Raw genomic sequence first — 14,169 nt, 5'->3', positions numbered from 1 at the left:
TGTTGTGAGAATATTTTGTGTTCTTTAAGTTTGTTTTGGAGATTAAGGTGCCTCAATGGTAGAGTCTCAAATGTAGTGTGTCACTAGTTGGGAGACAGTTCAAACATTGATTAATGAAATGAAATGGTGCAACTGAAAGCAGATAATGCATATTTGCATTATAGGCTTACAGCCAGGGAGGAATGGCTAGAATTAGCCAAACAAGCTATTCCTTTATTAGATCCAGCCACAGCCAGTTCGATCACACCCTTCTCTGAAAAGTCAACTGAAGACATAATGACCAGCAGTTAGCAGCTAATTTTTTTTGGGGGGGGAAGGGGAGGGAGGGGGAGGAGGGGAGATCACAAGATAAGTTATTAGAGGTGACAAAGTTACGGCTAGTAGAGGAAGCCAACATGAATGTCAGTGATCTATACAGGTGAACCAAAATTCTCCCAAGAAAACAAGATCACCCATTCACCTTCCCCATTACAATCCTGACATGCTCATGCTCATTTCATTTCATATTGCTTTGCAATGTTGGTTTGTTTTTCCTACTCGTCTGCATTAACTTACATTTTTCTACATTTACAGCTAGCTACCATTCATCACACCATCTAAAAATATTGGCTAAGTTATCTTGTATCCTTCTACAGTCACTCAACTTCGACACATTCCTGTACATCACAGATTGCTGCCCAATCTGTCCACCAGACCATTTGTGTATATAGAAAATAACAGTGGTCCTATCACACTTCATGGGGCACTATTGATGACGCCGTTTCACTCACCATTGTGGAAATCATACTACTTAAGGGGTCTATGAGCCACTTTCATACCTGGGAACCCATTGCGTATGCTTGTATCTTCGTTAACAGCATGCAGTGGCACACCATGTCAAATGATTTTTGGAGAAATATGGAATTTGCCTGTTGCCCTTCATCCACAGTTTGCAGTATATAATGAGAGAAAATGGCAGGCTGAGTTTTGCATGAGTATTACTTTCTAAAACTCTACTGATTCGTGAACATGTTCAAGAATTCTGCAGCAGTCCGATGTTAAGGATATTGGTGTGTAATTTTTCAGATCGATTCTTTTACTCTTCGATAGAGAATTTTGTGGGCAGAATACAGAAGGTGAATGTGCTGACACATGATTTAGAGGAGAGTGACATGGGAAACAGAGATCTACTCCATGAAACAGAACAGAGGGCATCGGACGCATTTTTAAGGGGTTCGCCGTGTGATGTGCCTAGAAGGGTGAGGAGGGGTGTTCCGAATTATTTATATCCTATGGTCAGTTTATCTATCGGTGAGTGTGAAGAAACTGATGTAGTAACAGGAATACGGGATAAGAGTGTTCTTTATTAACGTGAGATGTTGCAGCTGTTGGGCAATGGGACATGGACACCACCAATGTGATTGTAGAAATGGTAAGGAGAAACGGGATGAATAAGCAAGTGTTAAATGAAAAAGGACACCCCAATTCTACTAGTATGAGCGCAGAGGTGGAATGTAGTATAGAGGGAATAATGAAGGGTATGAAGCACAAGTTGTTATTGGTCACTGGCGAGTGTGTGTCAGTAGCAAATATGGACCTTGTGGGCCAGAGGCTCAGCAATGGTAGATTTTCAGGTGGGGATGTAGTGTTTTAAGCAGTGCATAGAGGTTGTAGTCCAGGTAAGTGATCATCACTGCATGGTCTAATCCTAAGACTTTCTGATAATGCAGTATGCCAAAATTGACCTTATATGATGTATAGTTGAAGGTAGAGGGACAACATTCCAACTGGAGGATACGGCTGCCAGGATATTACAAATGCGAGGTGCACCAATCTTAAGGAGTGAACCACCTAAACTACTGTCAACACACTAAAGATTAATTCACATGATATCATGCTGCAAGTAAGCAGGAAGTTGGTCTAGGTAAATATGGGACTGGAATGGCCCATTTATGCATTGGGCTTTGTGGAGCCATTGGTGAAAATGACAAATTAGACACATCACATTGCTTTTTAAGGAGAAGTATAGTATGCATATGGGATGAATGTAAACGAAAGTAGTGTCTGTGAATTTAGATAATTTTGGCACTGATGAAGTACAGCTGACCAAAGAAATGTTATTAGCTAATTTGGAAGTCCTGAGAACTTTCCTGGCATGTATAGTTTCAATCATGCTTGTCTGAGCTACTGGAGTTGGCAGTCATGCATGCATGCAGTTTGCTTCCTTGTGTGAATGAATGATGTGTTTCTCTTTTTTTCCTGGCAGAGTCTGTGGCTGAAAGATTATGCATAAATGTCTTTTAATTGTGTGTGTGTTTTATGTAGCGGAATAATACTTTTTCTTGTGTGAAGGTTAACTTTTTTTTGGTCAATTTATCAGTAAACTATACATCTCAAATGCAAATTGTTGGTAATAAGGATTTTACAGCACTTTACTGAGTGTGTCCACACCACTAATCAATTCTAATAATGAAACTGTAAAACTGCTGTGGCTGTCTGAATACACAAATCTCCAAAACTAGTAGACAAATTTTCAGAGCATTTTTTGCAGATATCTTGAGTGTACCTTTGGGCAACATATAGGCTTCATTTCATTATATGAATCATTTCCAGTCATCAGAACTCCACAACTGAAATGTATTTTATGAAATTCATGTTGGAAAATACATCAAAAGTGATTCTATTTACTGAGCCGTCATTTTTTATTTATAAGATCATCATCAGGACACAAATCATCATCTTGGCATATTATGTGCTTGTATAAACCATCATGTTCTTCATAATGACCATTCTGAGTGATGTTTCAAACATGCAAGGTCAAATCTGCTTCTAAATTTCTACCTTTGTAAATTTCAGACACAGACAACAATACAGGTTGAACATATGTGATGGATGTCATTAAACAGCTTAATGTGAATAGCCAACATCTACTCAAACTCTCCTCTACTGTCATGAAATATCGGACATGATTGAAGAGCAAAGTGTACAAAGTGTACATATCACATATGTCATTATCTGAAATGTCTTACACTCAAATCCTTGCAATTATTACATTCTTTGCTATTCTGTTTTAAGCCTTCTAAAGTTGTACACATACAATTACATAGTAATAGAGGAAATTGCTTTGGGTGTAAGGTGTAGAGCTATGAATGGAGAGGAAATGAGATAAGAAAATGAATAAGTTTTCTGAACCATGAATTTCCTCAACAGCATATAGTAAAAGAAGAATTGACAGAGGTTTGATGCATAATGTACAGGAAATAAATAAAATCTCAAAAAGAAATACATCAGTAAAATAAATTAAAATTGTGTCTTATTTCAGATTCCACAACTGATAGGAGAGGATAGGAGGTGATCACGACTAGAGTCATATTTTTATTGATGTTATACAACATCTATTTCATTCACGAAATTTTGTCCAATTTGCAATCTTTGTAATGATGATACTATATCTACTACTTACTCCATATTTCACTATGAATATCTTTCTTCTACCTCACAACTATGTCCCATTAAAAGTACATGTATATGTCTCAATAAATTATTAATTTATATGAAACAGCTAGAATTCTCTTCACAAACACGTTCAAGGAAATTGTTTTCTGAATACCTTCATCTTCCTAACAGGAAGTTCATCCTGGCTCTTTGGTAGGTACTCCAGCAAATGACTCCGACTCAGCGGTAATGGCTTGTAGCTGCGCTGAATCCCCATGACTTCTATAAGACGATTTTTCACTGTCAAGTAAAAAGAAAGAGGCACATACAAGTGTGTGATATTGACATTAACAAGTGATCAGTGCCATGAATATATAGTATTTTTTTGCCCTGATAACATAAACATGTTAGTTACTAAAGGTATTTTTAAATAAATATGACAGCTAAACTTTTGTTTCATCTCTAAGCCCTAATCATGCTGTGGCTTCAAATAACTGAAAGAACAGAATGGAAAAAGAGAGTAAGTCTTCAGGGATGCACAAAATGCCAGTTGGTTGTACCTAAAAAGAAAATAAAGGAAATGGATCAATCTGGCTATAATGAGGAGATGTAACAAAGCTACAGCTGATGATCATGATGCTTTAAGGAGGATAGCTGCAACAGAAAATCAGTGCAAACATTGATTCTTATCATTGTTAGCCAACAGTAAATTCCTTGCTGAAATTCAGGGAAATAGAATGTGGTTTGCAATAATTACATGAAGTTCCTGAAATATGTAAATGCAAGAAACTATAGGAAACAGTTCTGAGAAGTGAAAGAAAATAACACATTCACACTAAAACAAAATACAATATTTATATGCAGTGATCACATGTTATGAGAAATACTTGGAAAATAATCAGTTGGTCGGAGAGAGAGAGAGAGAGAGAAAGCAGGAGTAAAAGTATACACACAAAAGAATGCAGGGCTGTCACGAAATTGACAATATAGCTCTGAAATTTCGTAATATAATAATATAACAGATTTCAGTCAAGTTGGGTGAACATAATTCTTGCAAAGGTCCTGAGTTTGAGTCTCAGTCCGACACACAGTTTTAATCTGCCAGGAAGTTTCACTTCAGCACACTCCACTGCAGTGTGAAAATCTCATTCTCGAAACATCCCAGGCTGTGGCTAGGACATATCTTGACAATATCCTTACTTCCAGGCATGAAAGAGAGCTTCTGTGAAGTTTGGAAGGTAGGAGATGAGGCCTTGGTCAAAGTGAAGCAGTGAGGATAGGTTGTGAGTCATGCTTGGGTGGCTCAGTCGATAGAGCACTTGCCTATGAAAGTCAACTGCCTATGGAAAGCAAAGGTCCCGAGTTTGAGTCTCGGTCCGGTCCACAGTTTTGACATTAGAATGGTGGAAGCAGTCAAAATTACCCCTGTCGTACTTTTTTCTTTCATTGTCATATCCAATTTATTTACTTCATTAATGAAATCATATGACTTTACCTAAGTGTTTCTCTTGTGTATGGTGATGTATTAGGATTTACGAAATATATTTTTTTCTTCAACATTTCATTTAATATATCTTGAATGACAGAAGGGGTAAAATTCTTCTGAATACATATAAATTATCCAATGATGAAGAAGCAAGAGTCAGCAGTCATGCAGAGCAGTTGCTGCTTATTGTTGCAACTTGCCACCTGTAAATTCCAATCTATCACAGTTATTACTGTGTCATTTAGGAATAGTTTTTGTCCATGAAAAATGTTTTCAAACATGTGTCAACAGCATGGAATTTCTGATGAAGAAGTGTTACATCTCTTTGAATTTGAATCAGAGATTGACTTCACTGATGAAGATGATGATACTGTACCTGAGACATGTGACCGAGGAGCGATTAGTGGAAGAGTATTCATATGCTGATCTACATCAATTGTCACAGCTTTCATCACAACAGGTACAGTTGGAAGTGTCTACAAAGATGGTTGCTATGGATGGAACAATGTGGGATATTGCCAATTTTTGAACCATTTGAGAGATCGCCAATTTTTTGTTTTCTGGAAAAAGGTCAACTGTGAACATTCTAAAGGAGAGAGGAGGTCCCAATGCTTACATCTGCCAATGAGTAGATGACTCTGTCATCAGTGCCTTCCGTCTTATTTTTGATGAAGGAACACTATGTGTCATGAAGAAATACAAAGAATCAAATGCTCAAAAAATACTAAAAAACCAATAGCTGGATTGTGTCACTTGAGGAAATACAGATACCGAGAGCCATCAAGTAGGCTTGGGGTGTCATTTGTGCAAAAGGTATGCCGCACTCTTGGGGACCTGAGCTGAATGTCTGGCACCCAACAAATTTGCTCTTGTAGCTGAAATTTGGGGAAAGTTGACTGAAAACTGTATTCCTCTTAACACCCTGGAGAAAATATGACCACTGATGAGCAACAAGCAAAACAAGATGCAAGTTCACTCAATTCACACACAAATATGGTCTCAAATTCTGGTTGGCTGTCGATGTAACAGCAAAGTATACATGAAATGCTTTCTCATACCTCAGCAAAGAGGACATGCATAGAGAGAAGCAACCATTTGGAAAGTACACTGTTCTGTATGTCATGCAGTAATTTGGAAATAAAAGAAGAAATAAGATGAGACAACTTCTTTATGTGTCTTCAAATTGCTAAGACACCCAAAGAAAAGAAAACTTCATTAGTTTGTACAATGAACAAGATTCATTGTGAAATCCCCCATGAAGTAAGGACGCCCAATGCCGAAACACACTCCACCACCATCCTACATCATACTGGCAACACAGACTGTGCCATAAGACTTTATACCAAGAAAATAACAATCAAAACGATGTCATTCTTCTGAGTACATTGCATGCTGAAGTAGCAGTAAGCAAGGAAGGAAAGAAAGAAGAAACCTGAGGCCTTAACATTCTACAAAGCAGCAAAATATGGGGCGGACGTGGTTGACCAAATGACCCGTAAATATACTACAGAGATTGCATGTAGGAGATGGGGAATGCAAGCCTTCTGCAACATCTTGGTCATGGTGGCGAGCAAGAACATCAGGCAAAGAAAGAGGATATGGGATTGATATCATGCAGAAAGCAGAGGAAGTGCCAAATCAGCCTCTGCAAAAGCAAGACTAGTGAAAACTTTGTAAACTGCCTCAAAGCTGTGTGAGGAAAATGTGGGTGTAAAACAGAAATCACCTGTGCTAAGTGTATCTAGCAGAGTCCAATGACTTGAGTTGTAGAACACTTGTAAGAGTGATATGGACCAAAAATACTAAATGTGTCTAGAAGATTGTACAGATAGATGATAAATGAAAATCTATAGTTCGAGCAATTTGTTGGCATTAGCAACAATCAATTTGTAGGATATTTTCTTGTTGAAATAAATAAGTAATTATTAATTATCATGTTAAATAATTACTGTGACTACTAGTAAAAAAGGAATGGAATAACAAAAACTAAAATAAAGTACTTGTTTAAGTCAAATATGAAAATATTTTATGTGGAATCAAAATGAGTCCTTTCTGCCATTTTAGGAATGTCAGAAACTCTGCCATTCTAGTATTAATCTGCCAGGAAGTTTCACATCAGTGCACACTCCACTGCAGAATGAAAATTTCATTCTGAAAACAATAACTATTTAACTAGTTTTTTTTTTCATTTTAAGTAGAACTGATTTTCAAGCTGTGTAGCCTAGTATTACACTACTGAGTGAACTCTGTGTTCCATCCTGTCATTAACGTATCTTGTATTAGTTCAATAAAGTGTGGTTATGAGGTATTTTCAATTGTGTGTGAACAAAAACCAGTAAAATGCATCTGGAATTTGTAAAGGCATGTCAGCTACAAATGGACTTGGAAGAACAGTAAATGGAACAAGAGTGGGTACAGCAAGAGCAACGACTTGAGCAACAGGAGCAGCAAGAATAAAAGCTAGGAGCACAATTTGTGGAGCTTCATCTGGAGCAGATAGCACCCACCATCAGCCCCCCCTCCCGCAGCTGCCAGCAGGACCAAAGCAGCCTGCAGTCTTGCCACATGCATTCTCGGCATTCAATGATGATAAAGAGGACTAGTAATCCTATAGACTGCAACAGCACTTCACAGCATTTGAGGTAAACCAATCTCAATAGTCAGAAGCAAGTCTTTCTTTCTTGGTATGGTCCAGATATGTTTCAGTTACTGCATAAACTAGCTCCAGCAGCAGACCCTGATTTGTTGCCTTTTGTAGAAATGTGTGAATTGCTAATGACATATTATAGAAGCAAACACCCATAGTAGCAGCTATACTGCATTTTCATCAGTCACAAAAAAGTCAGGCCAAGCTTATCAAAGCTTGGTTTAGATCACAAGTGCTCATTTTAATGTTGTCAGTCTCATATATGTGGTCAGTGTCATACATGAATTCACTAAGTAATGATATGCAGATAAATAAATCTGCCACAAAGCATTAAAATTACTAAATCCAAATTACTCAAGCAACAGACCTCACTCAATGGACCAATGCAGAACTTATAGATTAGCTTCCAGATATAATTAAAGTATGAAGCTATAGAAGCTCATGTATGAGTAGTTCAAATGCTGCCACAGCATCAAATTGTTAGCCAGGCTTCAGCTAAAAATCAGTGCAGAGCAAGCAAATAGCATGCCAGCCTGGACAGCAACCTGAAACTTTTCCCACCTCATGGAATACAGGGGGAATGTATACAACATTCACACTTCAGCAGTCACTGTGCTCTCATTTCTTGCACTCAATGTTTCACTTCATACAACTGGCTTAACTGCTGTTTCTGTGATGCGGTATGACAGTGCTGTAACAAACAAGGCCATTCAGTAGTTGTGTACTATAGCAATTAAGTGCAGGGGTTCTGGGAAGGTTCAGCATGAAAAATAGACACAGTAGTAGCTAAATATTACAGAACCTGTGGTGGAAAAAATCCTACAAAATGCCAGTGAACCTAACTATAAAGTAATACCAAAGGTGTTTCTTAATCGCACTGGTGTTATAGTAACTTTAATCAACTTGGAAATTTATCATCAAATTGTGTCGATGCCATTACCTTGAGCTATCCCACATTTGGTGCCATAGAGTGATCAGAGCACTCGAATATGGACACATTCAGTGCTGAAGCAAAGTATAAGAAAGTGACTTGCAACTATTGATAGTGGATCAGTATAGAATAACAAATATTTTGAGACACTGTATCTACAAATTTTGAATCCACATACAGGTCACAGTACATTTAATTGAGCAGGACATTCTCTTCAAACCCTAAAATACTTACATAAGGAATTTGAGTCACTATTTGCACCAGGTCTTTAGTATGCTAACAATCTCACAGTGCATATCATTTTAAAGCCTGAAGCAACATCCAAATTCTGCATGGTATACCTAGTGCCAACTGCAGCAACACAATCAATTAAAGAAGAACCTGACCACCAAAAAAGTTTGGAAATTCTCAAACCTTTCATGTCACGTAATTAGGATATAATGACAACAGTAAGAAAGAAACCAAGTGAATTACTAAGATAATGTGGAGATTTAAAATCAACAATTAATTATGAGTCAATCATAGATTCATGTCTAATCCCCAAGCTACAAAAATTGCCATCAAAATTAGCTCAAGGGGAGTATTTCTTAAAAACAAATTTAGAAGATACTTGCCTGCAGTTGCCACTAGACAAAAATTCACAAAATATAATGGTTACCAAAAGTCCTTTGGTTTGTGCAAAAATATACTGCTTCTGGTTGTGTCAAAATTGTGCCAACAATTTCTCAGTATTATCTTGAGCAACTATGAGCATCTTCATTTGTTGTACAAGTTACCTGACAATATCTTAGAGACAGATCATAGCAAAACTGAGCACCTGAAGAATTTTCATGCAATATTTTGTCATCTTTAAGAAGCCGACCTAAAGCATAACATTGACAAATATAAGTATTTCAAAAAGAAAGTAGAGTGCCTCAGCATGGATTAGCACAAAAGGCACCATACACGAAGTGCACCATGTAGCTGCTATCAGTGTACTGCCATACACATAGAAACTATCAATACTACAAGCATTCTTACGGAAACTCAGCCATTACTCAATATTTATCACAGAAGCAGTTGATTTCCTGCATTCATTCAACAAACAATGCTACAAAGATTTAATGTTTATTTGATTAAAGGAATGACAATTACCATTCCAAAAACTGAAATGGAAACTCAAATCATGACCCTTTCTAGCCATGTACACCATTCATTCTGCTTAGAAGACGTTAACAGCAGTCTAAAGAAATTATTCACAAATTGAAAATGAGGCACTTACTGTAATTTTTGCACTAAAGAAATCTCATATATGTGAATGATGTGAAATTCCATTTGGTCACTGACCAAAAACCATTCCTTGGATAATTTAGTCCAAGGACAACAAATCTCAGAAAAGACAGCTCAAAGACTGCAGTGGCGAGCGCTGTATCTACGTTAGCACAACCATGCCATCTACTAAAAGTTAACAGGGAAACATGCAAGCACTGATGCCTAGACCCATTTACCTGCGGGTTAGGGACCATCATACAAGGATACAGTTATCTGCTTACAATTAGATTTGGAACTTCAGCAACCAACAACTTCCCTGTGACATCCCTGATCATTGCTCAAGTTACAAGTGACAGCTCAGTCTGATTACAGATTGTCATATACATAACAGAATGGCTGAAAAAACACCTTGTGGACATGCAGCTCAACACTTTTTCCTGATATGCCATCAGTACAACTATTAAATGGCATAATGATTTCCACAGATGATGATCAGCAGTGTCATGTCACCATTTTTCCACAGTATTGAAACAATGAGTTTTTCCTTCACTCCACCAGAGCCTATTGGGAATGACAAGACTGAAAAGCTTGGGCTCCCAATATGTTTATCGCCTAAGCCTCACCATCATTCTGCATCTCTGTCAACATCGATGCAGTGACTCCATATTGATTTTGGTGGTCCCTTCCTCAGTTCCATGAAGGTGGTGGTGGTGGTGAAGTCTGTGCAGGTGAACACATTGTCAAACTTCCCTTATATTAATAAAATTATATCCACTACCACAGAAACATCAATTAGGGCAATAAACAAAAGTTTTCTTTTTAATTTTTTTATTGAAGACCTCCTCAGACAATAATTTATGACCATAGACCACAGTTTAGAATGAAGAACCTTGAGGATTTCTGATATAAGAATGGTATATAACACAGGAAATTGGTACTATTCACCCTTGAAGCAATGGCAAAATGGAAAGTAAGATCATGACATTTGAACAGCAGATTCTGAAAACTTCTGGGGAGGCATCCAAGAACACAGCTCTAACTATTTCTTAACACTTACAGAACAATGGTGACTAATGGAAGGAGCCTGACTGAGGTATTTCACAGCTGTCAGCCATGGATGCTGTTCCATCTCCTGCCTCCAGAGTCAAGAACATAATGAGCCTAACAACCATTGTGTTTACACACACTAGGATGTTCTGTTTCATATAGACGATACCTTATATTCATCCACGGTTATGTCTTTGCAGGGCTACCTCACGTATGAGGTTGACGCCAGTAGTGGGGCCTGCAGAGAAGACACCAAAATCAGTTGTGGCTGTGATGGTGATGCCACCACCACCACCACCACCACCACCACCACCACCACCACTACACCCCCCCCCCCCTCCCTCCCCTCATCCTCTGTAACTTCTGTAGCAACTTGAGCCAGTACTATGACAGCCACACCTCCTGCTCCAACTGACACAAGTCCCTCTCCAGAACGAGATTTTCACTCTGCAGCGGAGTGTGCGCTGATATGAAACTTCCTGGCAGATTAAAACTGTGTGCCCGACCGAGACTCGAACTCGGGACCTTTGCCCGCGAAAGGCAAAGGTCCCGAGTTCGAGTCTCGGTCGGGCACACAGTTTTAACAAGTCCCTCTAATGGAGATCACAACCAGGGTCTCTCAGCCAGATGCTCCAGTGGCCAGGCTGTGCCCAGACTGGGGACTGTCAGTGCTGCAGGGTCATTTTGGCCTATTGTACTGAACCCAATGGGGAGGGATATAGTATCCAGAAGCACTATTGATACAAGCCCATCAGAGATGGCTATGCAGCTTGGGGCAGTCTCTCATGAGAGGGAAGCACACAAGAGCAGGGCAATGTCGTGTTAAGGCCTTAGTGGCGTGGTGTGGCATGGTGTCTGGGATAAAGATCAATTATCATTTCAACATCAACATTGTTAGACTATGTTGTTTACCATTGTGATCTGCTATGTGGACCCATTGACAACAAATACTGCTATGATACTTTGTTTTGTCTCAAAAACTCTGCTTGGTAGACTAGCGTTTGTTGTCAAGTGAACTCATTGTTCCACCCTGCTATTTACGGTATCTTGTGCTTGTGCAATAAATTGAGGGCTCTTATTGTGGTATAGGAAAATATGCAGTGTCAGTGTCTTACTGGCACAAGATAGAAAAACAGAAGACACAGGGCCTTGCAGAAATGATGTCACAAGCATTATTGGGTCATTAAGGACTATGGAAGGAATTAATCTTTGAAACAAGTAGTAAAGGCAGAAGCTCCTGTCATTTCATCAGAGAGGGAGGACATTGGTGCATAGACTTAAATGATTTTCATGCAACATTTTTTTTATAAGTCTTGCTATTATGTCTAAGATCTCTTCTCTATCTATAGTATTGTTTTTAATCTTAAATTTACAACAAAGTTTTCATCTGACTTTTCTCCCAGCTCAGTTCCTCTGTAATGAAATATGTGATTTAATTTTAATTTCATTTGGCCTCTGTTTTTTCCCCACCTAATAATCCTACTGTAGTCCGTTTGATGTAACTTAATTTCTCTTCTATCTGCAGTTTATTCTCCCAAAATGTTAGAAAATAGAAGCAATTGGTTTTCTAATGTGTCATCAGCCAAACTTTGTACAGAAAGTCACAGAAACAGAAGTAGCTAGGTGTATCTCATGACTTAAAGCCATTACCTAGGTACCCTTAATCCATTGCTCCCAGCAGCCTTTCACTAAGATCAGAATTCCAACGTGTGAGGAACTTGCAAGTGCAGTAAAATTTCCAAGAACCCATCTGTGATATGCTAGCCTACCAGGCCCCAAAGTTCCATGAGACACATGAATAGTGCTAAACCTTGGCAGAGTTATGCTCACAGACACTTCAGCCCAAGCCTGAGTGTTTATCTCAGAGCCTGAGATCAGAATCATCAGATCCTCGGGTTGCTTGTCAATAAAATAAAAGTTACATTTCTCATTAGTAGTGTATGCCTAGTCTACATCTATAGACTCTATCAAAGGAGAATGGGTAGTGCTGGTATGACATCAGTCCACAGCTCTGTACATGCTCCAAAGGAAGAGGAGTTCAGTATGTGATGTCTATGTCTTCTGTACTGGTGTTGGCAGGGAAAGAAGCATGTGGGATGCAGCAAACAGGTCTGGTGTTAATAACACAACTGGTGTCTTGGATATCATAATTGTAATGCTGAATGTTTAAATTATATATGGGTCACAGATTATGAACAATTGCATATCCCCCCCCCATGAAGCATGGACCTTGCCGTTGGTGGGGAGGCTTGCGTGCCTCAGCGATAAAGATAGCCGTACTGTAGGTGCAACCACAACGGAGGGGTATCTGTTGAGAGGCCAGTTGGTTCCTGAAGAGGGGCAGCAGCCTTTTCAGTAGTTGCAAGGGCAACAGTCTGGATGATTGACTGATCTGGCCTAGTAACACTAACCAAAACGGCCTTGCTGTGCTGGTACTGCAAACAGCTGAAAGCAAGGGGAAACTACGGCCGTAATTTTTCCCGAGGGCATGCAGCTTTACTGTATGGTTAAATGATGATGGCGTCCTCTTGGGTAAAATATTCCAGAGGTAAAATAGTCCCCCATTCGGATCTCCGGGTGGGGACTACTCAAGAGGATGTTGTTATCAGGAGAAAGAAAACTGGCGTTCTACGGATCGGAGCGTGGAATGTCAGATCCCTTAATCGGGCAGATGGGTAGAAAATTTAAAAAGGGAAATGAATATGTTAAAGTTAGATATAGTGGGAATTAGTGAAGTTCGGTGGAAGGAGGCACAAGACTTCTGGTCAGGTTACTACAGGGTTATAAACACAAAATCAAATAGGGGTAATGCAGGAGTAGGTTTAATAATGAATAGGAAAATAGGAATGCGGGTAAGCTACTACAAACAGCATAGTAAATGCATTATTGTGGCCAAGATAGATACGAAGCCCACGCCTACTACAGTAGTACAAGTTTATATGCCAACTAGCTCTGCAGATGACGAAGAAATTGAAGAAATGTATGATGAAATAAAAGAAATTATTCAGATTGTGAAGGGAGATGAAAATTTAATAGTCATGGGTGACTGGAATTCGGTAGTAGGAAAAGGGAGAGAAGGAAACATAGTAGGTGAATATGGATTGGGGGGTAAGAAATGAAAGAGGAAGCCACCTGGTAGAATTTTGCACAGAGCACAACTTAATCATAGCTAACACATGGTTCAAGAATCATGAAAGAAGGTTGTATACATGGAAGAAGCCTGGAAATACTGACAGGTTTCAGATAGATTATATAATGGTAAGACAGAGATTTAGGAACCAGGTTTTAAATTGTAAGACATTTCCAGGGGCAGATGTGTATTCTGACCACAATCTATTGGTTATGACCTGTAGATTAAAACTGAAGAAACTGCAAAAAGGTGGGAATTTAAGG

General features: G+C 38.9%; 1 protein-coding gene across 3 annotated transcripts in view; it reads right to left on the bottom strand.

The window, feature by feature from the left end:
* The window catches only part of LOC124594189 (acyl-coenzyme A thioesterase 9, mitochondrial-like), a 93,976-nt gene that overhangs the window by 63,417 nt on the left and 16,390 nt on the right, over positions 1–14,169 (bottom strand). For all 3 annotated transcript variants that reach the window (XR_006978149.1, XR_006978150.1, XM_047132548.1), the window contains exon 3: positions 3,590–3,714. Coding sequence is in view for 1 of the 3 variants with exons in the window: in XM_047132548.1 (XP_046988504.1) it covers positions 3,590–3,714 (125 nt within the window). In the remaining 2 variants the exon portion in view is untranslated. The remainder of the gene's footprint in view (positions 1–3,589; positions 3,715–14,169) is intronic.

The sequence above is a fragment of the Schistocerca americana genome, chromosome 2, assembly GCF_021461395.2.
Source record: "Schistocerca americana isolate TAMUIC-IGC-003095 chromosome 2, iqSchAmer2.1, whole genome shotgun sequence".
Taxonomy (NCBI): Eukaryota; Metazoa; Arthropoda; class Insecta; order Orthoptera; family Acrididae; genus Schistocerca; species Schistocerca americana.
This window is presented reverse-complemented; position numbering and strand designations above follow the sequence as displayed.